The following is a 27,917-nucleotide window of genomic DNA, read 5'->3' on the forward strand; positions in this document are numbered from 1 at the left end:
TTGACCCTGGGTTGTATATCCTAGTGCTGCATTACAGAAACTAACAGAAGAAGACCTAGCACTTCCTTCCCAACACCAGGAGGAACTCACCTTGTGGGGATGGGGAGGGTAACACAGTGCGTATTCCCACCCATTTTTTCAGCCTGGTCAAGTCAGTTCCCCTACTATTTTTAATTGCAACATCTACAACTGTTACTTCAATTATAAAATGGGTTAAGTTGCCTTCTGCGCTGAATCCTGCATCTAAAAATAGCGCTGAAATTATACGTCCTCTCCACTAACTTACAAATCCCTTTGGAACAGTTTATCAGGATGTTATCTAGAGGCACAGAGGGAGCGCTCCCTCAAACATCACTTCTCTCCAGCTCCATCACTGTTCACACCTGCCCTAATCCCAAAACCTTGTGCTGCCTCAGTCTTGCCTTTACCAGAATAAGAGACTGTTGTTTCTCCCTTCAGTTACATCACTGGTTTCTGTATGTTCAGAAATGATCCTACATTTGATTATTATTGTTTTAAAGTTTCTTTGCAAAGATAGGTAAACTTCTTCCATCACTTCTCAACACTAAACAGCAAGTAGCTTCACTCTACTATAATGCAGCTAAATTACGTTACTAGCAGTGAATTTGCAGCAACGAAGCATTTGACCTATATAGCTTTCTTTTGAGCACAACTAATTTTACAGCCTCGGAACAAACAGATTTCAGTCTTTCTGTAGCAACACCCATTTTGGTAGAATACAGTGAACAGGAGCTCTGAAGCGACTGACCCACCAAAATAAGTTTTGTGAGAGAGGCCTGTTAGTAACGTGGTCAACAGAACATTTACAAAAGCAAGTCAGCTGAGCAGTCTGCAATGGAGAGGAACAACAAATCTTCCCTGACAGTTCTTGGCAGGGCAAGCTCTTGTACTACGGAGCAGTAAGAAAATGAAGGCCAACAAGGAAAGAACAGGATATATCTTAAAGGGAGACAATGCAAAAACAGCAAGTACAGAAAATATTTAAGGCAGCACAAATGCAAGAAAAAGTGTAAAAGTGGCCCACTGGATATAAGTGTAGGAAACAAATTTATCAACACGTTAAGAGAACATGGGAAAGTGACATTGCAGGAATCTGTGGCTTAGCTACACACTGATCTGAGAAGTTCCCAACTCAGCCTCTAAATAAATGCTTTCTCTGCTACAGTTTTTGAGGGCTGAACAGTATCAACCTTACAGGACACTGCTAAAGCAAAGCCTCTGGATGTAACATTCTGAAATGTTGTATTTTGAAGCAGATGTTCATTACCAATTCACTGTATATTATCATGAACCTTCAGCTTCCAGACCATTTTCCCATAAAAAGCGCATTGGCAACCTAGGGAGCCATTTTGTGCTAACCAAACCAGATGTTTCTTGACACCAATTGTCCACTTCTCCCTACCCACTTCCACCTACTGAGCATCACTGCTGTGCAAGAACAGCTTTTAAGTCATCAAAACTCTTGATGCCAAAGTAACCTTCCCAGAAGGTTTACCCAAAGAGGAAGTTCCGAGAAAGCAAGGCAGGCCATTCTCAAGGCAAATTGGGTTTGATATGTTCCTGCAGAGTAGAGCACATACTTGGAAAGCACAAAGCTGTATGTCACGTTTCAGTTGAGACTACACTTCTCAGCACAGTTCTCTGCCAGTACAGTCCAGTCTTCTCAGCACAGAGAATTTTTATTTGTTTAATGGCAGTTTTGGGTCACATTTGCTCTTCATCTCTGAAAACATGAAGTTTCACTGCCTCAGAAGTTCAGCCCAGCAGAACTGCTAGTACTTCCTTACTAAACCTTTGTGTTTGCTAGCTACAACATAACAGGGCTTAAAAAAATAATGAAAAAATAAAGTAACCATAGCATAGTTAAATTTTTATTTTAAACACAACTCAGACACACTGAGTATGCGAATCGAAGAACTGTAGCTTAGTCAGTGAAACAACGCAATGGGTTGCTTTAGTAAACTCCACCATCAGAAGGAAAGATGAAGTCCAGCTAATATTCTTGAACTAAAGAGGCCTGCAAAAAGCTGAAGAGTCAGAAGAACTTTGTCATGCTGACCATTTGCTTTCCAGCTTCAGTCCACAAAGTGAAGATCAGGTTTAAAAACAAACACACACAAGAAAAACCCCACAGAAGGCTATCTGCTGCTTAGGCCATAAAAATTTCCTCATCTTTTAGAGGCCGGCAATTTCAATTAGAAGATGCAAAATACACAGGCTCTTGATGAAAGGAAAGTAGGGCCTCGGAATAATGAAGATTAAATAGGAGAAACACATGGTTAAAAGGAATTGCTTTGCAGGCTGCGGAGTGCATGGCACAGCTCCTCGCAGCTCCAGCAGCGCTGGAATGGCACACAGGAGTAAACAGCATCACATTCTCCTGCCTGCTCTAATGCATTTGTCCTGAGCAGGCTCAGTGACATCTTAATAGCAACGCTGGTAAGTTATTGGTGAGGGAGACAGCTCATTTCTCTGGGATACATTTCAAGGCACAGTCCCCTCAAATGACTTAGGTGCGTGGAAATAGCCTCGAAGTGAGAGACGAGGCAAAACAAACCGACCTCCTGCTTGCAGATCCATATTTGCGATTCCTTCCCACAGGGGTAAGCCCGCAGCAAAGCCAACCTGACAGCAGAGAGCAGGGAGAAGGGCAGCGCCGGGGCACGGCTGCGCGCCCTGAGGTGACCGTGAGGGCGGATGGCTGATGGGAGGGGGGGCAGCAGGGGCGGGGAGCCTGGGCGCTGCCAAAGCAGGCGAGGCCCCCGGGATGCTCCCTTGGAGGCCGGCGGGGGCTGCTGCCACCGGGAAGCCCCCGGGAGCCCCCGCCCGGGCAGGATGGTGCAGCCCCGCCCGCATTGTCTGCGGCCGCCTCCTCGCCTCAGCGCCGGGCCCTGCCCGCGCCTCCCCCCGCGCCCCGGCCCCGCTCACCTGGCGGCCCCGGCCCGGCTCCGGCGGCGGGGAGGCGGCGAGGGCAGGGCCGGGCCGGGCCGGGCTGGAAGCGCCGCCCCGCGGGCGGGCGGGGCCGGGGGCGCCGCGGCGGGGCCGGGGCCCGGGGGCGGGGGGAGCCGGCCCCAGCCCGGCCAGACAAAGGCGGGCAGGGCAGCGCCGGCACCCCGCGGACACGGGGGCTCCCCCGGGGCGGCTCCGCCGGCCCCCGGCTGCTGCGGCAGCACGGAGGCGGCCCGCAGGCTGGCACTGCCGGGCACCACGCGGCTCCCCTGCCCTTGCCCCTGCCCCGCGGGGTCTTTAAATCAAGCTCCCGACGCCGCCCGCTGCGAGGCCGGGGTTCAATGAACCAGGCGGGGGCCTTTGTAACCCGCGGGGGGCACCGCCAAGCGCGCTGGTGGCTGTACGGGTCCCCCCGCCGTGCCCTGTGCTGTCCCCAAACCAGCCGCGGCCTGCATCCCATCCTACTCCAGCAGGGCTTTCACAACACGTATTCAGTATTTTATTGACAAATTAGCAACATAACATAATACGTTTCTTTTACGAGACGGAAGAGCACATCTAGCTGGAACAATGGGACAGAGGAGAAATGGGAAGGGGAAAAAGAAACAATCAGATAATCGCTGACTCTGACTTAGTAAAGCCTGTAATTAGGATTTCCAAGTATTTACAGCTCTCAAGGGTCCTTCAAGTCATACTCCCTGCACAACAAAACCTTCATATCAGATACTTAAGATTTGGAGACAATTATTTCCACCCCACAAAGCGCTCAGATCAACTTCCAACTGCATGCACAGTTCAGGATGTTCCTAACAGACCTACAAAGGGATGCAGGGAGCTGGTGCAGGCAGCAGATGACAATTAGCCAGGGTAGCAAAGGAGGGGGGGAAAAAAAAGGATTGACCGAAAAAGCTCACAACGTGACAAGTGAATTTCAGCTGTAAATTCATCACCTCGCACACAGAGGCACGGGAGAAAAACAAGTCGTAACGTGAGCTGGAAGGCAGGTTTTTGGAACTGACAGGGAAACAGGAACGCGATGTCTGTCAGAACTGTAAGGTCTACACGAGATTAGCAGCTCCACAGTGGCACAGGCCAGGTTTTTGGGAGACACAGGCCCAGATTACATAACTGGCACACATCAGGGGAAGGACAAGAGTCAGCATGGAAACAAGTCCCACAGATCCAAGTCACACGGGCATGAGAACCAGTAATACCCATCCATTAGCACACATTCATTTTTTTATATTAACTTAGCAAATGAGAAGTCTTGCATCAGTACAGATTTAAAGCAGTCTGGCTCTAATCTCCCATTCCTTCAAAATCCAAGTTCCATCTATTTTTGTGCAGGTGCCACAAATAATTTTTTCCATTGCAGGTCCCCTAGTTAATATTCCCAATTTTGTGTTCTTTAGAGTTACCTTCAATAAACGCATCTATAACTCTGTTGACAACCAGCTCACTGTACCTGATTGCTGCTTTTGTTGATACTACCTTGATAAATCCATTTCTTGGTGAAGCTTAAAAGCTTTAACCCTATTGCAGTTGTCTGAAGGGGAAAAAAGAAGGCGTGTCTATAGGTTTTGAATGGAGGAAACCAAGAACAGCAAAGTTTTAAGGAAGGTGAAGCATGAGGGAAGAGACAGTGCAACAAAATCCTAATTTTTACCCAACCAATCAATCTGATCCTGGACAGCAGAAGTGTCAATACTGTAACAGCAGCTTGCACCCCATCACTCTTCTTTCTGGCGTGATGCTATTGCAAAGTTTCAATAATAATAGATTTCTATTAGTAGCCTTTCATAATACTTCAATATTTGAGACTAGCAGCATTTGGAAACATGCGTCTTTACAGTTTCCAACTAATTAGCATGCTAATTGAAAGTGCAGAGCAATGCCTTCTCCAATGCAGCAGTAATAAGGGAGGAAGGTCTCCCACAGCTGGCAGCCCAGCATCCTGACAGCTACTCCTTCCTTCCCCACCTGCAGAGGGCAATTTGTAATAGCACCGTGGTTTAGTACAAGCACTGGAGGATTTAATACTAAACGTAACATAAGAATCAGAAAAAAAAAATCCTCAACGTAATTAGATAGCTGATACACATTGAACAAAAATCAGACAGCAGGTTGTAGCAGAAGAGTTTAGGGTGTTTTGGGGGATGGGTGTGCTTTGTTTTGTTTTGTTTTAAACAGCAGAGTCCAGGCCTGCTTGCGCTGCACACAAGTTTCATTCCCCAGCCTCTGCTGCACAATCCTATGGGTCCCTTGCTGGAAAAAACCCAGATTCTGGAGGACCCCCCCCAAGCAACGTGAAAGCTCCTGCGTTAAGGAGCATCACAAGACTGTGACTCAGAACCAGAATGAAGCCGACGAGGAGAGGGGTGGGGGGATCCCACACTGCTACCAGCTACAGAGGGCTCAGCACCTGGGGACGGGCCCAGGGGACGGAGGACCAGCAGGAGCGTTTGCAGGTTTTGCTGTGAGGCCGTCATTATCTCGAGGGACATCTTCCCCAGGTGATTCGCGAAAGGAAGCCATCCCCACACAAGGGCTGGGGGTGGGGGGGGCGGGAGGCCAGCAAAACGCCTCCGTGACGGGGCTCCAGCAGCGGGCCGAGCCCGGCCGCCTCCCAGGATCGACCCCAGCAGCTCCCAGTACCCCCCGGTACCTCCCAGCACCTCCCCGCCGCGATGCCACGAGCGACGCAGCCGCGGCCCCGCCAGGCCCCAGCCGCCTGCACAGCGTAGGCCGCGGCCTCCCCCGCTCCCAGTCCCCCCCTCACAGCGCGGCAGCGGCCCGGGGACAGCTGGGGGGGGCCCGGCGCCTTCCCGCAGGGGGGCGGCAGCGCCGCTCCCGGGGCCGCGGCCCCTTGACAGGGCGGAGGGCCCGGCGCTAGGCCTAGCGGAGGGCCGGGGCCTACCTCAACCCTCAGCGGCCTCCGTAGGCCCGGCGGAGCGCGGCGGGAGGCGGCGGCGGGGGCCCGGCGGAGCGCGGCGGAGCGGGGGCGGCTCTCACCTGGCCGCCGCGGGTCGGGCGCGGCGAGTGTCCGGCCGCTGCTCGGCGCCGTTTGAAATCGCTCCCCCCGCCCGCACCTCCCAGTGTCCTCCTCGCCCATTGGCCCGCGCCCGCCCCGCCCGCTGCCGCAGCCGCGCTCCTCATTGGGCCGTTTGAATCCGGCAGCGGCGAGGCCCGGCCCGGCCCTGAGGAGAGCCCCGGGAGCTGAGGGGGCTGCGGCCGGGGGGAGCCGCCCTCAGCACGGGGGGGACCCAAAGGGGCGGCTTCGGGACCCGCAGCGCCTCCCCCTGCCCCTGTGCCCCCCGCCCCACCCAGGGGACGGGCATTAAATAAAAATGAGGTGTCAAAGCATTTGTGTGTGGCCTCAGGGTGATCACTCCTGCGCTATCTCAGAGGCTGTGGAGGAATAAAGCAGAAGTTTTTGGAATGGTGTCGGTGGTGTTCTGCTCCCCCAGGAACAGGCAGCAGGGAATGCGAGATCAGCACCAGGAGCGGGCAGGCAGTTCCTACTGAGCGTGTCCTTCAGTATTCTGCCTCCTTCGTTAAGCTCTGTTATTAAAAAAAGGCCCCAGCCAGCACCTCCTCTTCTTCAGGACTCCGTTTTTCCACCAACCCTTTTCTTTGTCATACGCTGCTGGAGAGTTGTCCTGAGACTTCCCATAAAAAAAAATATAAAGGCCACACTGCTGGGCTGTCCCCATGTCAAAATGGTAAAGGGAAAAAAGCCAAATAGGGGCAGGGTGAGAGTACACGTGGGTGTAGGGACGTAAAGGTGAGTGGAGGGAGCTGGCCCTTGCTTCAAAGCCTTAGTGACAGAAGTGTGTGTGACACTGCTGAGGGAAACCACCCCCATCCCCTCCTACCTTTGTGTTCCTCTCAACTGAAAGTAAGGTGAGGTTTTGTGCAAACAGGTCTGGGAGCTCCTCTTTCAAAGTAGAGTCCAAATAACATGCACGATTCACAACCAAAAGCCAGGCAGAGTGGTTAAGAAAAGCTAAATTTATATTAAATTATCATCAACCCCTAAAATACTGAACACAGTGGTTAAATAACTCCAGAAAGTCCGATGTCTCCAGTGAGTAACGTTAAAACCATTACACAGGAACACAGGGAAATCACTGATGTTAGCTCAGGACAGACAGGAGAGAGGTTTGCTTTTTACATAGTAAATCAGTGCTCAAGAGATCATCCTCCAGTGGCCTTTTTACATTCTTAGCAGCCTAAGTGCAATGAGGGTCTTCTCTTCCCCAGAATGGGGAAACACGATGCACCCCCGAGGCAGCATCTCACTGGAGCTTTCTCCATACTTTAAGAAACTAATTTTTGTCCACCTCACTTGCAGAGGAGAGACTGGGGGATGTTTTGGTGCCTTTCTGCCGTATTCTTCTCAGGAATGGGGCAGTTATGAATGGTTGTTAGGCTGGAGTATGCAAGGTCCCTCCTCAGAAGCAGCAGAGGATAAACCAAGGTGGAGATCACAAGCACCATTAGTTGTTGGAAGGACTGACTGGGTTTTCCTTTCCCTTCTGCACTCGTGACTTGGACAGCAATTATTTCAACAGGCTTGACTGAACCTCAAGGGCCAGTCTAGACAGATGTTTCCTTTCACCCCTGTCCCACCTCAGGAGGTTGGTGCACACTTAGAGAGCTACTGGGGAAAAGTAAATAAATATAAAAAAAGCTCCTGCTCTCCCACAAGTCAAAGTCTTCCTCCCCTGTCCTTCACTCCCAGCTCTAATGCCCCTGCCCCTACACGTGGCTTCTGTTCAGATCGAGCCTTGTGCCTGTTCTTCAGCCTTTGATGTCCCCGTATGAGGCAGCCTAGACCGACCAGGTCCGTGTCAGTGATACACAATCCTTTCTCAGTCCCCACCTGAGTCCACACCTCAATCCAGAAGTGCCCCCGTCCAACAAAAAAAAAGTTTCCCATGCTGGAGTCAATCAAATAAATAATTAAATAAAAATCTAATAAAAAAAAACAATCCCTCTGGGAGTAGGGAAGAGTCCCACATTAACACAGGGAGATATCCAAGCCTTCGCTCCAGTTTGTTTTCCACAGCAATACACACCAGTCAGCCCAATGGTGCAGTTATGAACAGTTTCAAGCCACCTAGCCAGGGCAAAGCTGCAGCCTTCCCCTTACTGCAAAGCTACCTCTGGTGTAAGATGTACAGCCAACCCACCAGCAACCGTCATGTTTTCAGGGGTGGCAGGACTGTTAGTATATGAACAAGGTTAGAGCAGAGTAGGATTGATTTTCTGATTTTCCTTTTTTTTTTTTTTTTTACTAGCTGGAAAAATATTGCACAGGAGATGTATCCTCCCCTGCACATCTACCATATGCTTTGCTCTCTTTACACCATGGGTGGGAATGTACTTGGCTTCTTCCTAGGAGATAAAGAGGTCACAGTTTGCACAGTTTGCCGTGAGAAATTCTTCACTGGAAAGTTCTGCTTCCAAGTATCTGGTTTAACACTTACTATTTTACCATGATAGTATTCATGTAATTTGAGGGGTTGATTTAAATCTCATTTCTGAAGAAGCGTCAAGAGACATTTGCTCAATCTTTTTTCCTGCCTGAACAAACAGATGACAAGAGAAGTCAGGACACTATGAAAAGGTGGCAACAGTCCTTGGGAGCGTGCAAGCTCCAGCTGCTGCTGGGGTGTAACTGCAAGGGTAGAATTACCCCCCTAGAGGGTAAAGGCCTTGGAGGCCAGAGAACAACTGAAGCTCACACAGCTGATGGGAAAAACAACTTTGCAAGGAGAGCTCTTTAGTAGAACAGCGGGGCTTAAAGTGCTATTCTCCCTGACAAACTATTTTAAAATGGCCCTTGCAGCTCCGTGATTATTGTCTCCAACTCTAGGTCAAATGCGCTCGGCTTTGTAATAAACCAGCTCCTAACTGTTAGCACTGAGGGTGCCCCTGGGGGAGGCTTGACCTAGGAATTCCTTTTTCCCTTGCTACGGTAATCGAAGGTCATAAAGGCCAAGAGAACTGGGACCTGTTCAGTTCCAAAAGAACTGGAACTGGTGGGGATTTAGCAATTTTAGTTTTATTTTTAATATATATATATATATTTATATATATCAATTATGCAAAGGCAAGAGTAAAACTTGGGTCTGGCTGAGATGCATTTCCTCCCATTAGCTCTCTAGAGCTACGAACAATACCGGTTTATTCTTTCCTCGAGTACAGCACTCTGACTCCAGTACCCACAGGGAGCAGTTTTGAAAGGGCGACTTGCTGACTCTTACTTTTCTGGAACAGAAATATTTTTCAATAGGAAAGGGGAGAAACAGGAGCAGTGTCCACTGCCAGCAACAGACACAGTGCTCCGATCTGAGAATTCCGTAAGGATTTTTACTAGCAGATGGGAACGTAAACAGTGATGCTCTCCTGAAGTGTCACGGCAACTGTGGTTACCCTCTTTATGCCCTCAAAAGGTGACCTGACACTGTGTCACTGTCCCCTTGAGCCCCAGAGTATACTCCATCTATTCCAAAACATCTCTCCAGTCAGAGACCCCACAACATAAAGCCTCAAAGAGTGCTGCTAGTGCTGGAATGACTAGGGGAACTTCTGTGACCAGGAGCTAGCGTCGAGGCAGCTCTGCTCTCTTCATGGGCATCGACTGTGAGCTGGACGGCACGGGACTTGCAGGTTGCCAGAGAACACAGAACCTGGACCAGATTCAGGCCAAAGGAGTCACTGCAAAAGTTAACGTGGCAGCTTCCAGGAAAAGGGAACATATAAATAAACCACAGACAGTGAAAATGAGCCAAAAGGGTCTCTGGGTTCCAACCCACCCATCCTCCCCCTCCAACCACAACAGCACAGCTGCCCAAGCTCCTTGCTGAAAGGCAGTCACAGTCTCTGGGCCCCTCACAAGAGAGGCTAGTCTCTGTGCCCTTCCTTGCCTGCAGGCAGAGTCCTGTCTTTTTTGTGCAGAGCAAAGGCTAGGGAGGGTACGAGCATTTCCAAAGGAGCGTGTACTTTAGACCTCGCTCTCCGTGGAGGGCTTGCGTTGGTGTTTCCAGCCTGTGTCTGGGAGTGAGCCCCGCCGTTCAGGAGTGGCTGCTGCTGTGTTAACACTGCTGCATTCAGACTGTTCTTCCTGAAGCAGCTGCTCAGTTTCAGTGTCATCCAGTGAACCAGAACTAGCCTGGATAGAGACCGTGTCCGTCTTCATGCAAACGTGGTCCCGGAGGATCCCTCCTCGAGAGCTCCGAATTTGCTTAAGGTCATCCCACTCTGAATCATCACTGGATAAAAGGCATATGCCCTCCACAATCTTTATCTTCTCCTTGGTGTAGCTGTGGTCAGGACCAGTCTAGGGAGCAGAGAGATGAGTGAAAAAACAATACATCTATGTAAAAACAAGGCAAAGAGCAAAGCAGAGTCGGCACAAAGCATGAAGCAGGTAACAGGCTGGACCTCCATGTAAACAGCCACTGGCTCTCACTGTCACAATGGCAAAACCCATTCTAAGTTTCCCCTCAGTTCTTCACCCTTCCCCAGATACAATTGTCCCTGCAAGAGCTCTCATTACAAACTCCTTGAAATCATGGAAGGGGAATAAGCATGAGGTAGCTCTCCTAATTCAATTATATAGAACCTCTGGCAGCAGGGAGCAAGGATATTGAGCCTAAAAAGGAGTTAAACAAGAAGTAACCAACCAGCCAAAAAGAAAAAAAATAAATAAAAAAGAAAAAGAAAAACTCACCAAAACATGGAAAGCAGAAAGAGCTAGAAAACTTCATGGTAAAAATAGGTAGGTTTAGTGAATTGATATCTGAGTCATTCTAGATTCAGCTCTCAGGAAGGCACAGCTGGAACACCGCTGCTGAGTCTGAGCTCCACAGTGATACGGGGAAGCAGATTATAGGGAAATGATGGAAATCAGTATGGTCATGCTAGCCTCTGATAAGATTAAAGTAAAGAAATCTGCCTTACTTGGCTCACTGGCAAGTAAGGAGCATTAGAACATCTGATGTTCACTGGGAAGAAAGTGGAGTGAGAGGGGAATACATCTGGGCATATGTAAAAGCAGCAGAAGTAAGTGGTAACGATGTGGATTTCCAAAGAAATCATCCTGTCTTATCCTTACTAGGCAAGGCTAAATTTGCAGGAAAGTTTGGGAAACCTATTAGATAGCATATTTGAAAAACAAAGCCAGGGAAAACTCTTCTCTGCATAAGTCTTGTCATGATCCCTGCTAGAGGAGCTAAGTCATTTAACAGGCTATCATAAATACTTGTACAGAAATTATTTTTCAGATCTCACATACTAAGTAGCCAAAGCCAAGACCAGAGAAAGTGACCTCAACTTTCTTGGCAGACAGTAGAACTGATTTAAGGACATAAAAGCCAAGGAAAAAACAAGAAAGAGGAATTAGTATGGGACAGCCACACAACACAGCTTGAGTGAGGGAGGCAGGATCAAACACACACATAGAATAGTGATACCTGACGTGAGGATGTGGATGGAAATCAGAAGAGGGAAGATGAGAAACTATCTGAGTGATAAGAAAGCTTCTGAGGAGAAAACAGAGGAGAAACTAAGTGCTGCAAGACATCTTATTAAACCCTCTCCATCCTGTCATGCACACAAGGTGGACCTCTAGAGGGCCTTTCAAGTGCCACGTTTAGTAAGAGCTCCAGTTCTCGCCCTACCCCACCCACCCCTTCCATGCAGTGCACAGCCAGGAGCCACGTTCTTGTTACCAAATTCTTTCTGCCTTCCTTGTTTCCCTGGTGACTGCCCAAAGCAGCCCTGGGGCAACAGTCACCAACCAGGACTGTGCCCAGGGAAGACAATTCCCTTTGTCTCCTGTACTTCAGCAGCCAACATCCAATGCAAATGAAATATAAGACACTGTGGGAGTGGAGAAGAAGCACAGAGCTAAAGACAGGCCCAATTCACTACAGCTCACTAGGGAAGAAATGCTGCTGCTTGGAGGAGCCTGAGAAATTTACTGAAGCTGTCCTCCAATGTCCTAAAGGGTAAATGCTGACAGAGCTGCAACATTTTCACACGTGAAGCCCTGTAATACTTAACAGCAGCTTGAACTCGTCTTCCATATCCTTAGTAGCAGCTCTTACCTCTTTCTTATAGCACAACTGGTTGTACATTGTTGGCTTGGGAATCGCTTCAATCTTCACTTCCTGGGTAGATGTCCGATACGAAGGATTGCTGTAGGTTAGGTTCCCCAGGCCAGGGTCTGTGAACTTGGACTTATTATGCCTAGAGGAAGAGAGCTGTTAGAAAAGAGAAAGAGCCCTTCCGCCAGGATCTGAAGCTCCTGAGTGTTCAGTGAACGGAAAGCTCCAGCAATCTTCACTGCCCCTCAAAGAGAGGGGGAACACTGGTTTCACCAGGCTCTTCAGCTACCAGTATACTCTACTCACTAGCTACCAGTGCAGCAAGGCTCTGCCATGTAACCACTAAAGCTATACTGGCAATAATCAGAGAAGCTACCTGGCAGAGCACACACAGGCCCACACATGTACTGAGATACAAATCACCTCACATCCCCGTCCATAACTCCTAAGCTCACTGCAGAAAATTTAGCCAATACTGCTGCAAAAATATGTGCACGCCCAACACTTCAAAGGAACAGTACTGATCTGGCTAATACAATCATCAGACACTGCTTACAAATGAAAACAAAGGGATTGTCTTTCTTCATTGGCATTTACAAAGTGTTACTCAGGAGGTTTCTGCTCTTAAACAGGCTAGATTTTACTATGGTCCAGGAGAAGGGGAAAAGATCACTTACCTATATATAATGAAAGCAGCAATAAGCAGCAAAATAAACAAGATGCTGAGAAGGCCCCCAATAATGTAGCTAACGTGCAGTCCTTCTCCTGAAAGAGAACAGCAAGGGTACATTATACACTTTCCTTAACTTCCACTGGATAATTCTGACCTCAGTAACAAAATACAGAAGTACGTGAAGTAAAACGTCAACACACAGAGGTTTAGCAAAGGGTTTTATTTGACATATTAACAAATCCATTCCTCCCACCTAGGCCCCAGCAAACCAGGAGCATCACGATCTTTGTAATGGGGCTGGATAAAGATGAGTTAGACCTCCTTGCTAACAGATTATTCATGTAGTGAGAAACCATTAACCTAACCAACCATCCTCCACTAAACACAAAGAGGATGGTGAAGCGGGGTAACATTAAAGGAGAGAGCCCAGTGGATGAAGTAGGAGATGAAAGAAAACAACAGTATTCTTCACAACAAAGTGGCGTTTGGAAAAGTCCCCATATAGGCTAATGTATGCGTATGACTGTTATTCATTTTCAGATACATTTTGCTCAGAAAGCATTTGAGGAATTAAGGATCAAGTTTAAGAGCAAAGAAAGGGAACTCACCCACTGTTGCCAACACTGCCTCATTGGCATGGGTACACAAGCCTCGTATAGCATCTTTGTCGGAGCAGCTGAATGACAAAAGGACTCAGTTAGTATCCTGTTACTGAAAGTAATACCAAAAGTATCAAAAGACAGGATGGAACAGGCTAGCACTGAAATCCCTTCCATTTCCAACTCAACAACAGGAGCCCTCCATTCTCCTCTCTAGTACCCTCCCGCATCCAGAGGAGAGAGGACCTCATATGTGTATTTCACTAGATCACAACATTTTCAGTGTCAGTGCTGAAGCAAAAATCACAGTGCTGAAGAAAAAGAAAAAACTTCCTAGAGTCAGCACAGAGATTTTTCTGTCCAATAGATTGTATCCAACAAAGCCAAAAGTTTGCCTTGTATATTTACAGCCATATATTACCCAGCAAAACCACTTCCTCAGTTGTCTGTCAGGTGTGATGCATTGGAGTGAACTAGAGCAACAAATTCCTGTCTCTTCTCAAAATTAAGTTCTTAAAATCAGGAGTTGAAAAATAAATCAAAAGGAGCAACGTGGGCTCAGGAGGAATTTAACACTTCGTTATGTCTTTATGTCTGTAAAGTCTGGAGCTGGAATAGCCCCTTTTGGCTAAGGAGATGTGTATTTGGATGATGACAGCCAGAGAAAGCTTGTATGTTGCATCTCGCACAAATGGTGACTTTCAAACCCCAACTACAACAGAACAATAGTACTTACTTTCCTTCCACTGCTTCCAGAGATGTGAGAGGTTTGGCTGTTGAGGTACCCATTCTGCCAGGTGGTGTCTGACTTTTCTCACTTACTCTGGTGGTTTCAGGACCAGGGGGCACCACACCAGGAACTAGAACGACAAAGAAAAATAAAGACGACCCCAACTTTGTGAGACAGATGAACAAGTCTGGTAAGCTATAGATAGCTTCTGAAATGTGATTGCCATCCCAAACCCAGCCTGTCAAGCAGAAAGGACGGAAGAAAGTTCTGCTCACAGTTGTCTTACTTCCAAGTACAAGACTTTGCAAACTTTTTGCACTAGAGAGCTTCAGGATGCTCCGGTTGCCATAGATAAATGAACGCTCAACATGTAAGTAGTGGCAGTGGCTCACACATAGAAGCTACTACCCAAGTGATGCTCACAAAACTCACCAGTAGAACAGGGCCGCCCATCTGGTTCATCTGGACAGGCACAGACAAAGTCAGAAGCCCTGGCAAAGCAGAGGTGAGTGCAGCCTCCATTGTTCACTCCACAAGCATTAGTACCTGGAAGGAACAAGCAATTTTTAAATCTGTTGCAGATGGCCAGGTAGGAGCGCAACAATCTTTTTTTTCTTGCTCAGCCAGAGCTACTTCCTAGAAATTCAGCAAATTACTATTCTCTGGTACATGCCCTATATCTGACTGCTAAGAAAGTGATGACAATAGCCAGATGTTGGTAAGATTAGGATAGCCTTGAAACAAAGGCACTGGAAATCAGTAGACAGTAGCCCAGTCAACACAGCTGCACAGATAAAAAAACAAGCTCACATTCTGTTTTAACACAATGTCAGATGAATAATACAGACAGTGACATTTGCTGATCAAAGCTGTAAGAGAACACAGTCAAGATGTTCTTGGCTGAAATGTCACAGGCAGACAAAGAACGTGCCCAGGGAAGACGCATTAAGTTTGCATCCAAGGAAGGATGTCAACCTCACCTGACATCTATAGTAGCACAATGTTCTAGATTTCCTTTTGACTCCAATTAACATTTGCCTGAGAGCAGGCCCTCCTATTTACCTGTTTGTCTTTGAGGGGAAACTACAATGATATCCATTAGCCCCTCAACATTGGCCAGGACTGTCTCTTTGTTCCGTCCAGAGTATTTGTCCACCCTCTGGATAGATTTGGTTTGCCAGTCAGTCCAGTATATCCATCTGTCCTGCTGCTCAGGGAGATAGCAAGAAGGAAAAAACTCACAGCCATTAGCATGTTTAGCCACATAGACGCAGGATACCCATCAAAAACATGTCCCAGTGTCAGAAGGCCCCAGAGAAAGGCCTTTTCAACCCCTTCTTGTCATAAAGAAAAAGACTGTGTACACCCCAGAGAAGTTCAGACAAACTTCCTTTGTTAACTCCACAGAAGTACTACCCCATATCTATTTTGATTTCCCCCGGACTATAATAATTGCCTGTCCCCAAGCTCCACTGTCCAAACAGCTCAGCAGGGAGAAAGGTATGTGGGGGTAAATCTTCTTACCTGGGTCAGAGCAAAGGGATGTGACACCTGGCTGACCAACACTTGTCGTAGCTTCCCATTGAGATCACAACTCTCTATGCGATCAAGATGTGCATCCACCCAGTAAATCCTGGAGGAACAGGGAAAGAGGTGAGCTTCCAATCCCTCTTTACTTTCTAGTCATTTGCTAGCCAAGATGGACTGGACCAATCAAAACACTTCCTGAAACTAAGCTAAAACAGTTAAAGAAAATTTAATATATCCTTTAATTCTATACAGGTGCAAGAAATCATTTCACTGACCTCCTTGTGTCATAATCCAAGGTCAATCCGTTCGGCCACCCTAGGTCTGTGTTGATCAGGATTTTACGTTCAGAGCCATCCAAGTTTGCCCGTTCAATTTTAGCAATGTGACCCCAATCTGTCCAGAAGAGGTACCTAATGAGATAAGAGGCAAATGCAAGAAAAAAAAAGAACATTTTATTCAGCCTTATTCAGCTAGAAGTTTCAGTAAACTGCGTTATTTGTTTTCAGAAAGGCTCATGTGGTCTGTAGTTTGCTTCTCCCAACTATCTGCCCAACCTACCCCTTCTTGGGAAAGACAGCAATAGCTCGGGGCTCATCCAGGCTGTTATTGATCAGCACTTTCCTGGAGCTGCCATCCAGCCTAGCTACTTCTACAGTATTGCGTCCTGTGTCTGTCCAGTAGAGGTTCCTCGCGACCCAGTCCACTGCCAGGCCATCTGTAGTCTTCAGACCCTGACCAATAACAGTTTCCATGTTGCTGCCATTCAGATCAGATCGCCTGGAAAAAAAAAAATCAGTAACAAATGGCAGTGAGGAATGGGTAGCTCCTGACAGGGATCACACAAGAAGGTCCCTCCACCGACAGGATTACTTCATACTGCTGCCTCCCAAATCTCTTTTCTCCCCATAATCTCCAGCCGGTTAAGGACACCTTTAGCATTTACTTCAGCAAACCACATGATGCTGCAGGCCACAGACAAGGCATGAATAGTGGTGTATTGACAGCATCTCATGGTTTCCCCAACTTCCTGGGGCACTCCACACAGCTCACTGTGGCACAGAGCACACACAGCTGGGTGACCTGGGCACTGGCCAAGCAGATCACTGGCACCCACCTGATGACATCAAGAAAAACATCTGTGTAGTAAATCTTGCCATCCACACTGTCATAGTCCAGAGAAATGACGTTGTTCAGCTCGGGAACAGGGATGTGCACATCTGTATGGTCACTGGTGTCCAGTGAGATACGACGGATGGAAGCACGGCTAGAGAAGAGTAGGTAGGTCTCTGGAGAAGAGTCACACGTCTGCTCATCTCGCTTCAGCTGGATGCCAGTGGGGCAGGCACAGGAAAAGCCAGTGGGGTGAGGCAAGCAAAGGTGGGAGCAGCCACCATTACGAAATCCACATTTATTAAAGCCTTTAGAAGTAGACAAAGCACATTTTAAGGATCAATGTGGTCCCAGAGAACAAAGCTTTATTTTAAAGTCTACACACACGCACAACTTGCTAGCAGCTGAGTTCATCCTAACTGTAGCCTTACTGGGAATCTACGGCCCTGCATACAGAGATTGCCTCCCTCCAAAATGAATGGTTGGGCAAGGAGAACAGAAAGGCACAGAAGTAGCGGGGAGCACAGGAGCAAAATCCTGACCTTTATTCCTTGCTGATCAGTTTTCCCATGGAAAAAGGATCATACAAATGCTGATAGATTCACAGAACTGCAGCTTAGATTTATTATAGCTGCAAAAAAATAATGCTGACTTAAAGATCCCACCCTGTGGGGAAGCAGCGTGACAATGCACCAGAGGCCAGGCTGACAAAGAAGCTTCTGTTTCAAGTTAGCTGCACACAGTGGCAAATAAACAAAGGCATCAGAGAAGCCTGCTGTAAGTGTCTGACATATTAGGGTCATATCTTCAGTTCCGACTCTTTTTCTTTATTGAAAAGCCAGCATACATTTATTAGGAGGGGATAAGCCCTTAAGGTGCAGGGAGTGGAGGGAATGTAAGAGGGATATGATGGCTAGAGTTCTAGCTTCAGGTTATACTGTTAAGTTGTACTGTCAAGAGCAATGCTCTACTGTTAGTAGCGACAGAGAAGCAGCACAGAGTTTTTTGTAGAAGTACATTTCAGTGGAATTTCCCCAGTATGAAGGGACAACACAAAGCAACTCACACTGAAGAGCAAGGAGACAAGATGAGGTTGTATAGGATCCCCAAAAGGTAACATAAGGAATTCCACTCTGGCACAGAACGGATGATATATTAAGAGTTGCTAACAAAGCACAGATTTGTAGAGCAAAGTGGCAAGTGGGAAGATGAAGCATGCAGTAGTTGGGCAAAAAATGACTGGAACTTGAAATAAGGTTTCAGCAACAAACTTAAGAGGAATGATTGCCTTTTGGAGATTACAAAAAAAAAAAACAAGACTGTCCATTGCCAGAAGACTCAGGTGAAGTCTAATATTGCATGACTCATTCAGTCTTCCTAAGAAAATGGCTCTGATGCATGTGATAATGAGGCTGTCAGTGCAATCCAGTGAAGGAAATGAAGTGAACGGTCAACAGGCATGCAGTAAAAAACAAATAACAGGCCTATGGAGCTGGATGAACAGGGGAAATTATAAAAAAAGATACACAAGAGGGAAGAAGAAAAGCTGATTCTGGTGCTCTATTTCTATCACTCATTTTTTTTCAAAGGACTACTTTCAATGACCCAAGGGTTCTCCTAATCACCACAAGCAGACACACTCATTTGGGAGCAGCCTAGCAACTCACCCAGGGGCCGTGCCCTGTCAACAGCCTGTATGTCCATGAGGCCAGGCAGGTTTGCCCTCACCAAGATGACATTGGCACCAGTATCCTTGTCAGCCCTGTGAATGCTGCGAGTTTGCCAGTCAGTCCAATAGATGTAAGAGTCCAGCAAAGTCAGGCCATAGGGGTGTTGCACTGGGGACAGCAGGGTGCGGCGGTTAGCACCATTGAGATCTGCAGCCTCAATACGCTGAAGAAAGAAGCAATCACATCAGCAGAACACTCAACACACTGACCCTCTTGGTAACAGCGACTATATCAAGTGGGAACCAGAGCCTAAGTGATGTTATTCAAGTCCACCCTCCACACAGCCCAAGCTCTTGGAAAAACTTATGTTCCCCTTGTTCTTACAATAGCTTGTTCAAGAGCTTCAAAATAGCCTCCAGGATCTACTAAAGACCCAGTGACAAACCATACTAAAGAACAGAAACAGACCTCAGTGTGTGCGTCAGCCCAGAGCAGCTGGGACCCAGCCTTATCCACTGCCAGTCCATTAGGCCAGCCCAGGTTGTTGCTGATCAACACCACACGTCCTGAGCCATCCATTCCAGAGCGTTCCAGCTTGGCATTCTCGCCCCAGTCTGTCCAGTACATATACCTAGAGAAAAGCAGTAAGTATTATGGAAATAGATGTCAGAAGCTGTGTTCCAACACCTAGATAACCCTCTTGACAACACTAACCCCATCTCGTGGTATAAGGCTATTGCCCGTGGGCTGTCCAGATTCTGCCAGACCAAGACTTTCCTCATGGAGCCATCAAGGTTGCCCACTTCAATACGGTTTGTTCCTGTATCTGTCCAATATATCTTCCTGCCAATAGCATCCACGGCCAGCCCATCCGTAGTCAACAGACCTGAGAAAACACTAAGGTGTATCAGTCACTGCTCATCCTCTCAGCTTACTCAGAAGCTTCCAATATTGCCTTTTTGCAACTCATCGGGGAGTTGCTTTATGCTTTGCCTGCCCTTCCACCAAAAATTTAAAGATTATTCCACCGGGAGATCAGAGAATCTCTTTTTTTCCACACTGCACAAGAGGACCCCTGGACAAAATCACTCTTACCTGTGGTGATGATATCTTCAAATTTGGAGCCATCAAGGGCAGCCCGGCTGATCTTTCGCAGTGTGCTGTCTGACCAGTAAACCTTTCCTGGGTGGAAGAAGAGAAATTAAAATAAATCACCGAAACCCTTAACAATCAGATCCAGGTCTCTGACTACCAGCTAGGCCATTCAAGACTGATCTGACTGCACAGGAATAGCAGCAGCACAAGACTGTTCAGCTAGAGCAATAGAACAATACAAATTATCTTGTTCCAGTTCTTCCCAAAAGGTGTGGTAGCACTGGCTCTGGGGAGTTCTCTGCTGTTCTAACAGTGACCTACACACAAGGTCAGAGAACATATAACGCATTATCAGCTAGTAGTAGAATCCCACATCTTATTTCTAGCAATGTCCCTGAGGACAGCAATCATATCATCTACCTTACTACACAGCAGTAGGTTTACATCAAGCACAGCACCAGATTTTAGTATAAGCCAATAGACAAAGCCTCAGCTCTACTGCTGTAACACAATTCAGCAGGAGGAAAGCTTTCTTAAATCCAAAATGGACAGGAACCTCTCCCTGTATAGCATGCAGCTTTGGCCACTTAGCTGGGGCTGTCTGTTCTCATGTAGGTATTCCTTTCCTGATGTGAAAGGAACATTTGCAGCATATACTAGAAAAAAAAATCTACCCAAATTCACAATCTACAACAGTGAAATCTGCACCCAGGTCTTTATTCAGACATTTAGATACTGAAGTCACTTATTGCCTCTCAAACAGGCAGTTTGATACACTATGAAGTTCATACCTTCACGAGGATCCACTCCAATTGCAATGGTGTTTTTCATGGTGACATTGACTGAGACAACGACATCTGCAAAGTAGGGAATATCCAGAGAGACCATACGGATGTCAGTCCTTCTGGCAAAGATCAGAAAGCTGGTCATTCCTGCAGAAAGTTGAAAGCAGACAGGTATCAGTGAGAAACAAGTCCAGCCAACTGCAAGGCCTGATTTATTGAGCATTCTGGAGCCAAAACCCACTTCAGTGGAAAAGGTGAAGTCTGAGACAGATCTCTGCTTATGGGGAGTTGGGGCACAAGAGCTTTAAAGAATCATTCCACATCACTCAGTATTTCCAAGTTGAAAATGAGTGCACTCATGGAAGAGTTACTTCTGGTACCATGTGGGGAACAGGAATCAGGAGTTGGCTTTCCTGTTAAGATGTCCAAATGAACGTACCTTGGCCTGAAGCCAAGAGCCTTCCACAATCCTCAAAAAAGAGTCAATAGAAGGAGTGAGTACAGATCTACTAAAGGATATAGCACCTTGTAGTTAAAATTAAGTTAGAGCAAAAGCATGAGGAAAATGTGAGAGCCAGTTTAGTTAGGCCAGTGCAATTTCAAGTACAATTTTTTCTGCATCAATCCAGTTACTGACAGCTTTTTTCAGTGTTTCCCTCTCACAGTGTAAGTACAGGCAGCAAATGGGCTTTTCAAGGGGGGTAAAGCAGGTAAGTGCATGAAGTGAATTTTGTTCTGTAACAAGGTGGGAGCGGAATGTAGTTATGGTCCAGTTACAATGAAGATCCTGCAGAGGGGACTCACCATGAGAGCAGGTCTTGCCATCGGACTGCAGATTGATGCCAGTAGGACAGGTACAGCTGTAACCTTTTGGAAGAGGTGCCAGAAGGCATAGGTGACTGCAGCCTCCATTGTTAACTTCACATGGTGTACGCACTACAGGAAAGATGATGTGAATCCATAAGCCAGTAGAATGAGAACAAACAGAGTAGAATAGCTATAGAAATGTATTCTAGAATGCCCTTAAATGTCAAGCCCAGGGTTATTTTCATGCTCTCATATTCCATCCAGACTTAAGGCACTGAGGGTTGACAGACAGGCCAGCTCCTTGCTGGAGAGCTGTGCCACACAGCAGAGCCTGAGCAAGCTCTCTTCTTCACGTGGCTTTGGATGAACTCTGTACCTTGTGGCCTGTGCCGGTGGAAAACATGAATATCCATGAGATTCTCCAGATTGTCCTGCAGTGTTTCACGAGCCTGCCCAGTCCTTCTATCTGCGCTCTGGATGCTTTTGGCTTGCCAGTCTGTCCAGTAGATTCTCTCGCCATAAAGAGTAAGTCCGAAGGGGTGAGGCAGATTGCTCCCAATCAGCACCTGGTCAGATCACCCCCAGCACCCCCCCCAGAAAAAACATTACTAAGAAAAACATTACTAAGATGTCACTAATGGCTCCCCTTGCCCCCTCTCTCAACATTATAATATAGAGTCACAGCATGAGGAGAGTGATGAGGCAACATGAACCCTCAAACAGAGGCTTCCTCATACACAGTTTGTAACTGAAAGGGAGCTCTTCTATCCCAGTGAAAGCAGCTTAGCATGTCTTGATTTGGTTATTTCACTTTCAACTGGAAAGAGGGGCAGGGCCTCTTCGCACTTGGTGCTCTAGGACTTGCACCTCAGGCTCCAAAATTTTCTCCTTAAAGACAACCTCCTTACCTTCCTGTTGCTACCATCCAGGCTGGCGTACTCAATGGTCTTCATGCCTGCATCTGCCCAGTACAAGCGTTGTGACTCATAGTCAATGGCCAAGCCATTAGGCCATGTCAGGTTGGAAGAAATGATCACCAAGCGGTTTGAGGCATCCATACCAGCACGCTCAATTTTTGGGTTGGCTCCCCAGTCAGTCCAGTACATGAACCTGAACACAAGGCCAAGACAGAAGTAAATGCCTGCACTCCTCTACTGCTTTCACAGCCAGGTAGTGCCTGTAGTGAGACACAAAAGAGCCTGGTGCCTTCAGAAGCCAACAGGGCACAGTATTAGACTAGCCTTGGGTTTCTGTATTGTGCCTAAAATCATACTCAAATTGATATCCTCTCCATTGTCCATGTACTGGCCTTATTAACACATGGAGGAGAAAGTTCAAGGTCTAATAAATAACCAGTTATTTACCAGTCTCCACCACTAGTCCTTTATACTCTTGCTGAAATGGTCTTCCAGTAATCCACTCAAGGAAAGAACAGTACTCTTCTTTCTATCCATCCAATCCCTAGCTCCACAGTCTTGTAATTCAGAAGCAAAATCCCTAATTAAAACTATTTGTTTCTGTTATTCTACTCAGGTTTGCTTTCTGTGGTGTAGTTGATCCCTCAATATTCCCACTGAGGCAATGCTTTGAAGCCAAGAGATCACTAGCATTACATCTTGCTTAAGATCAGCACTAATCTACCTGAGGAAATCCTTCTGATTCAACTCTGGTTGATAAGCAGAGAGTTTGAATAGAAATTTAACATAGGTATAAAACAAACAGAAAAGATCTCATTCACAACATTTCTGTAACAGATCTCTAGTCATTAGGTCCCAAAGATAAACAAATGAAAACAGCAGCCAGTTCCTGCAAAAGCTCTACAGCATGACAGGTAGTTACCCCTGCTTATCCTGTTTGGATATTATTGGTATCATCCAAATCAGGTCTCTAATTTCAGACTTCGGCAGGACATAGAACAAAGGCACCAGGGAGAGATATTTGCACAACAACAAAGCACCCGAACAACTTTAGAGACAGAAGAATTCCCACGTCATGCCAGAAGAAATTGTCTCTCACCCTCCAACAGGGTCCACCACGATATCTCTAGGTCTGTCTAGGTTCTCCCAGATCAGAACAGTCCTCATGGTCCCATCTGTGTTGGAGACCTCTATCCGATCTGTTCCTACAAATATTGAGAGAAAGAATTAGACACGCACTTCTGGAATCACAATAAGTAACACAAGAAACATCCATGTAGTAATGCTTTATTCCTTTCTCTCCATCTCTCTTCATACCTAGAAAATAGGTAACGTGGCTCAAAGTATCATCCTCCATTAGATCTCTCATGCCACTTCAGGGCTGTGACTGGTGCAGAGTCTCTTGCACTTTTATAAGCTCCCAAGACCTCTACAGAGGCACGAGAGAACAGCTGGAAAGGAATCATCTTTCTTACATCTCTCTGAACTATGACTCTCTGGCAGGGAACAACCCCCAAATTCTACCTGCTGCACCCCAAGATACGCTGCTGGAAGATATGTGAACATACACAACCACAAGCTCTGCAGCAAGACAACAGTGGCGCTTGATTTCTGCTATAAACCTTTCTACAGAATTAGCACTGGGGACACTGCAAAGAGAATTAAACTAAAGATACCACCTCAGCTCCCACTTTGTTAAAGTGAGTTTCATCTCAAGTGCTTTTTTTTTTTTTTTTTTTTTGCTAGACAGAAACAGACAAACTTGGGGATGAGTTAGAACTACCCAGCTATTATTCACTTTTCATTACTAATAAGGAAGGTTTAAGCCTATGTAAAGCAGAGGAATCCCATACCTGCATCAGTCCAGTATAGTTTGTTGGTAACCCAGTCAATTGCCAGTCCAGCTGGACTTTCCAGGCTGGTATCCACCACGACCTAAACAAAAAGAAAAATAAAAAAATCATTAATGTGATTAGACCTTAGAGAAAAAGCACTGGCCCAATGCACTACTCATTCTCAAACAACGTAACTCTCAAAAGGCAAAAGCACAAAGAGAACAATGCCATATGAGAGCACTAAGGGCTTACAAGTTCAAATAACTCTTACATTTGAAGAAACACCTATTTTTCATTGTCTGTTTAAAATACTATTCCAAAATCTTGAACTCTGTTCTCCTCATTAAGGGCACATGCAAGTCCCAAGGACTGTGGCTCTTGTTATTAATGTAGTACATCACTGGAAGAATTAATACTTTTTCCTTTCAGATTTTAGGGCTACAACAGAGCTAGTAAATCAACGTGCTTTGTGTCCCACTTCAAGGTCTTCCAGAAAAACGGGAACATATACCATACTTGTGTATGAAGTGTTAAGTGATCTTAGGGCCTCAATGAACATTAAATACAACATGAACTACAGCTCCTTAGGAAGCCAGTAGATCCCAGTAGATTCAAAACTGATATTCCAAGAGTCTCCTGGCTAGATGGTCTCCACACATAGTTAACACTGTACCTCCTGGCTTGATCCATCCCATTTTGCTCGGCTGATTGAGTCAGTGCTAACATCTGTCCAGTAGACATAGTCATCCTTGGAGTCCCAGTCCAGAGCCACAGCGCTGCGCACATCAGCAAGGGGGATGACATCATCTGACAGGTCATCTGTGTCAAAGCTGATCCGACGGATGTCCATCCTTCGGGCAAAAAGCAGGAACTTGTCAAGACCTGATCAAAGGTCGAAAGGTCTTCTTTTAATTTCTCTAAGTTCAACAACACAGTGATAGACACAGACAATTCCCTGCTATATCCAAACTTAACCTTACATCATCTATCACTGGCAGGTCACAGCCCAGGATTTTATCGGTAGCAAAAAATATCACTTTATTGGGGATTGGGAGCAGGGAGAAGCATAGCAGTAGAGAGCTGTCTCCTGAGGGTAACCTACGCAAAACGAATAAATTCAACCACATTCTTCAAAGAATGGCACAGACATCTCTCCAAATCAAATAACTATGCCATCTCTCGAGAATCTAGGACAACAGTTGGCCTGATTCTCCCATCTGGCTGCAAACTAACAGAAACTCTGGCAGTCAGCAAAGCTGAATTTTTTGTTCATCACTGACACAGCTATAGGAGCTCTAGGGAAACAGTCAGCTGCGACAGACAGCACGGCACCAATAGCAACACTGGATTAACGACTGAAGGATGGAACTTCTCTGCATCCCCACCCATCCAGCCTATCAAGGGAAGTGCGAATGCAGAACAGGGGAATGCATCAAGAAGGTGAGGTATTCTGCAGCAGGGCCCTTAATACTACTGAGTCCATCCAGCTGCATCCCCTTGGAAGCAACTTCTGCTGCTTACTCCCATCTCCAACCCTCTGCCACCCAACAAACATCTGGGCACACAGGCTGTGGTCCCACCTCACTTACTCTGGGCACAGGCATGGCTGCTGGTCTTGCGGAAGCCAGTGGGGCAGGCACAGGTGTAATCCTTGCTGCTCGGCAGGCAGAGATGCGTACAGCCCCCATTGTTGGCCCCACAACGGTTTCTCCCTGCTCAAGTAGCCAAAGACAAAGACAACCACACATAAAGCAAAGAGTAAAAGAAAAGAGGAAAAATACCAGCCAAGATACAAAGTCTCACACGGATAACATAACTCGACTTATTCTCAATGAACTTCTGTGTAGATAAGACAATAAACTAAAGCAGTAACTCCACTTGTAGGGGTTGATCTGATAAAAAAAAAAAAAAAAAAAAAAGCTTTTAAATCAATCCACTTGCCAAGCAGATTACAGTAATTTAAAAAGAATAAGGGAGGTGTTGGTCATTACTAGTGCCCACTTATGATTCCTGCACTTCCCTCCCATCCCCTTCTTCCCCCCAGTTGTTCTTAGTACACGAACCACGACTTATTTCTCACTGGCAAGCATCCACTCCCAAGTGTCAGCAGGGGGAGCTGAGGTAACGCTTAGCTCTGTCTGCTACTGGGGGACCTAAACTGAACTGCTGGATGAAGCAGGTGCGGTGGCAGCTCTGGCCAGAAGTGGAGGATGTGTCAATGTCCTGGGTTCAGGCTTGCCGTCTCCCTGCTTTACAGGATGGGTGGCAGCAGATCTTCCAGAGGCTCTAATAGGTCTCTACTCCCTCTGCAGTTACCTGCTGGCTGGCGCTGAGGATGCAGCGTGTGGATGTCCATAGGGAAGTGGAGTTTATTCCGGATGATCTCCTGGTTCTTGCCTGTGAATTTGTTGGCACTATTGATGCTTTTGGTGTGCCAGTCTGTCCAGTACAAACTGTCCTCAAACACGGTGATAGCAAACGGGTGTGGGAGGCCTGTAATGGATGTCCAATAAAGGGATTTAATTATTCTCAACAGGAGTCAGGCAAGCACAGAGGCAAGGGAACTCTTAGCACCACCCCATAGGCATTTCCACAGTCAACCTGTTCAAATCCACCTTAAACTAACATGACAGAAACTTCCTGTCCATTAATGTCCAGATAGCAGAGCCCATCTCACAGCAGTGACAAAATTCATCCCATGGTAAAAACACAACAGACAACAGAATTCACCTACAAGCAGGTGGCTCTGAAACTCAGGTTAACATTCTACTACTCTTCTTTACCACAGAGAGCATTCCCTGTACCCAGCCCCGTTATTTACCTTGGCTAATAACAGCTTTCCTGTTCCGCCCGTCGAGGTCAGCCCTCTCGATGACATGGTGCTTGGCATCCACCCAGTACATCCGATGCCCTGCATAGTCGATGGTCAGTCCGTTGGGCCAGAAGAGGTGCGTGTCCGCAATGATGCGCCGATTAGAGCCATCCATGTTGGAATACTCGATGCGGGGAGTGTTGCCCCAGTCAGTCCAGTAGATAGTGCTGGAGGAGGCAAGGAGAAACAGGTTAGAAAACTCATGTCCCACGTAATGCACACAGCATCACTTCCTATCAGGGCAAAACACTATCGATCCTGGGACCACAAACATGAGACCTGGGCCACAGCCACGGAAGAAGCAACAGCCAGATGTCGAAATCTGGAGGCTCCAGAATAGGACTAAGGCTCTGAAAGCCCTCAGCACCTCAAGGTTTCCCAAACTGTTGCTATCAAATAAAGGGCTCGAGTACAAAGGCAGCCTTAGTGACCAAGGATAGGGTTTTTATTGTCCACACAGAAGCACTTGCACAGAAAGCTCTCTGAGGTCTAAAGTTCTCACTCACCCCTCCATAGGATGAAGGGCAATCGCTCGGGGCTTCTCCAGGTTCTGCCACAAAAGCACCTTCCTGTGAGTGCCATCCAAATTTGCTACTTCAATTCGAGATGTCCCAGAATCTGTCCAGTATAGTTTGTCATGGATCCAGTCAATAGCAAGTCCACCTATCTCCAGGGGAGAATTAAGCACAGAGTGAAACCAGGAGCAGGCTCTGCTCGGACAAATAGTTCCCTTTCCCTCTTAGCCTCAGGGAAGTCCCTGTTCAGTCCTCCTGTCTTCTACCCTGTCAGATGAGATGAATACCAGGGACACAATCATCTCACACCCAATTCCATCCAACCCATCCGTCCCCTTGCTCAGGGAGATGCACTCCATTTTGAACTCTGGGTACCCACTTTTCTCCACTCACCCATCCCTATTCTCACACCACAGATAGCGCCCAGACCTTTGTCTTTTTTGTGGTGACGCACCTGGGCTCTCCAGCCCTGTGGAAACCACTTCTTCCACATTGCTACCGTTCAGATTGGCCCTCATTATGCGATCCAGAGTGACATCAGACCAGAACACCAGCTCCTTGCTGTGGTGGAAGTCAAGGGCAATGGCATTTTCCAAGTTGTTCAGGAGCAGCGTATACTCTGAGCGATGAGGCAACACTTGTCGGATATCAATTCGGTTGGCAAAGAGCAGCACTGGCTCTGGCCCTGAG

General features: G+C 47.0%; 2 protein-coding genes across 7 annotated transcripts in view; both read right to left on the bottom strand.

Moving 5' to 3' along the window:
• The window catches only part of CKAP5 (cytoskeleton associated protein 5), a 46,391-nt gene extending 40,302 nt beyond the window's left edge, over positions 1-6,089 (bottom strand). For 3 of the 4 annotated variants that reach the window (XM_084519704.1, XM_084519703.1, XM_084519701.1), the window contains exon 1: positions 5,983-6,089. The gene's annotated coding sequence lies outside the window, so the exon portion shown is untranslated. Of the gene's footprint in view, positions 1-5,887 lie in introns of all 4 variants that reach the window. The other variant, XM_084519702.1, reaches the window with a different exon arrangement.
• An 874-nt stretch (positions 6,090-6,963) lies between these two features.
• The window catches only part of LRP4 (LDL receptor related protein 4), a 75,382-nt gene continuing 54,428 nt past the window's right edge, over positions 6,964-27,917 (bottom strand). Inside the window, exons 12-38 of one of the 3 annotated variants that reach the window (XM_084519512.1) lie at positions 27,682-27,912; positions 27,219-27,375; positions 26,662-26,879; positions 26,157-26,333; positions 25,430-25,552; positions 24,514-24,722; positions 23,859-23,940; positions 23,105-23,210; positions 21,997-22,198; positions 21,465-21,654; positions 21,086-21,217; positions 20,288-20,428; positions 19,497-19,583; positions 19,116-19,287; positions 18,870-19,032; positions 18,399-18,624; positions 16,736-17,039; positions 16,180-16,398; positions 15,897-16,031; positions 15,616-15,724; positions 15,154-15,298; positions 14,524-14,637; positions 14,098-14,221; positions 13,371-13,438; positions 12,767-12,854; positions 12,090-12,231; positions 6,964-10,318 (exon numbers count right to left, since the gene is read on the bottom strand). In XM_084519512.1, the coding sequence (XP_084375638.1) occupies positions 9,983-10,318; positions 12,090-12,231; positions 12,767-12,854; positions 13,371-13,438; positions 14,098-14,221; positions 14,524-14,637; positions 15,154-15,298; positions 15,616-15,724; positions 15,897-16,031; positions 16,180-16,398; positions 16,736-17,039; positions 18,399-18,624; positions 18,870-19,032; positions 19,116-19,287; positions 19,497-19,583; positions 20,288-20,428; positions 21,086-21,217; positions 21,465-21,654; positions 21,997-22,198; positions 23,105-23,210; positions 23,859-23,940; positions 24,514-24,722; positions 25,430-25,552; positions 26,157-26,333; positions 26,662-26,879; positions 27,219-27,375; positions 27,682-27,912 (4,400 nt within the window). In that variant the 3' untranslated portion in view covers positions 6,964-9,982. Of the gene's footprint in view, positions 11,523-12,089; positions 12,232-12,766; positions 12,855-13,370; positions 13,439-14,097; positions 14,222-14,523; positions 14,638-15,153; positions 15,299-15,615; positions 15,725-15,896; positions 16,032-16,179; positions 16,399-16,735; positions 17,040-18,398; positions 18,625-18,869; positions 19,033-19,115; positions 19,288-19,496; positions 19,584-20,287; positions 20,429-21,085; positions 21,218-21,464; positions 21,655-21,996; positions 22,199-23,104; positions 23,211-23,858; positions 23,941-24,513; positions 24,723-25,429; positions 25,556-26,156; positions 26,334-26,661; positions 26,880-27,218; positions 27,376-27,681; positions 27,913-27,917 lie in introns of all 3 variants that reach the window. The other 2 variants (XM_084519511.1, XM_084519513.1) reach the window with 2 other exon arrangements.

The sequence above is a fragment of the Aythya ferina genome (assembly GCF_964211825.1).
Source record: "Aythya ferina genome assembly, chromosome: 5".
Classification (NCBI taxonomy): domain Eukaryota; kingdom Metazoa; phylum Chordata; class Aves; order Anseriformes; family Anatidae; genus Aythya; species Aythya ferina.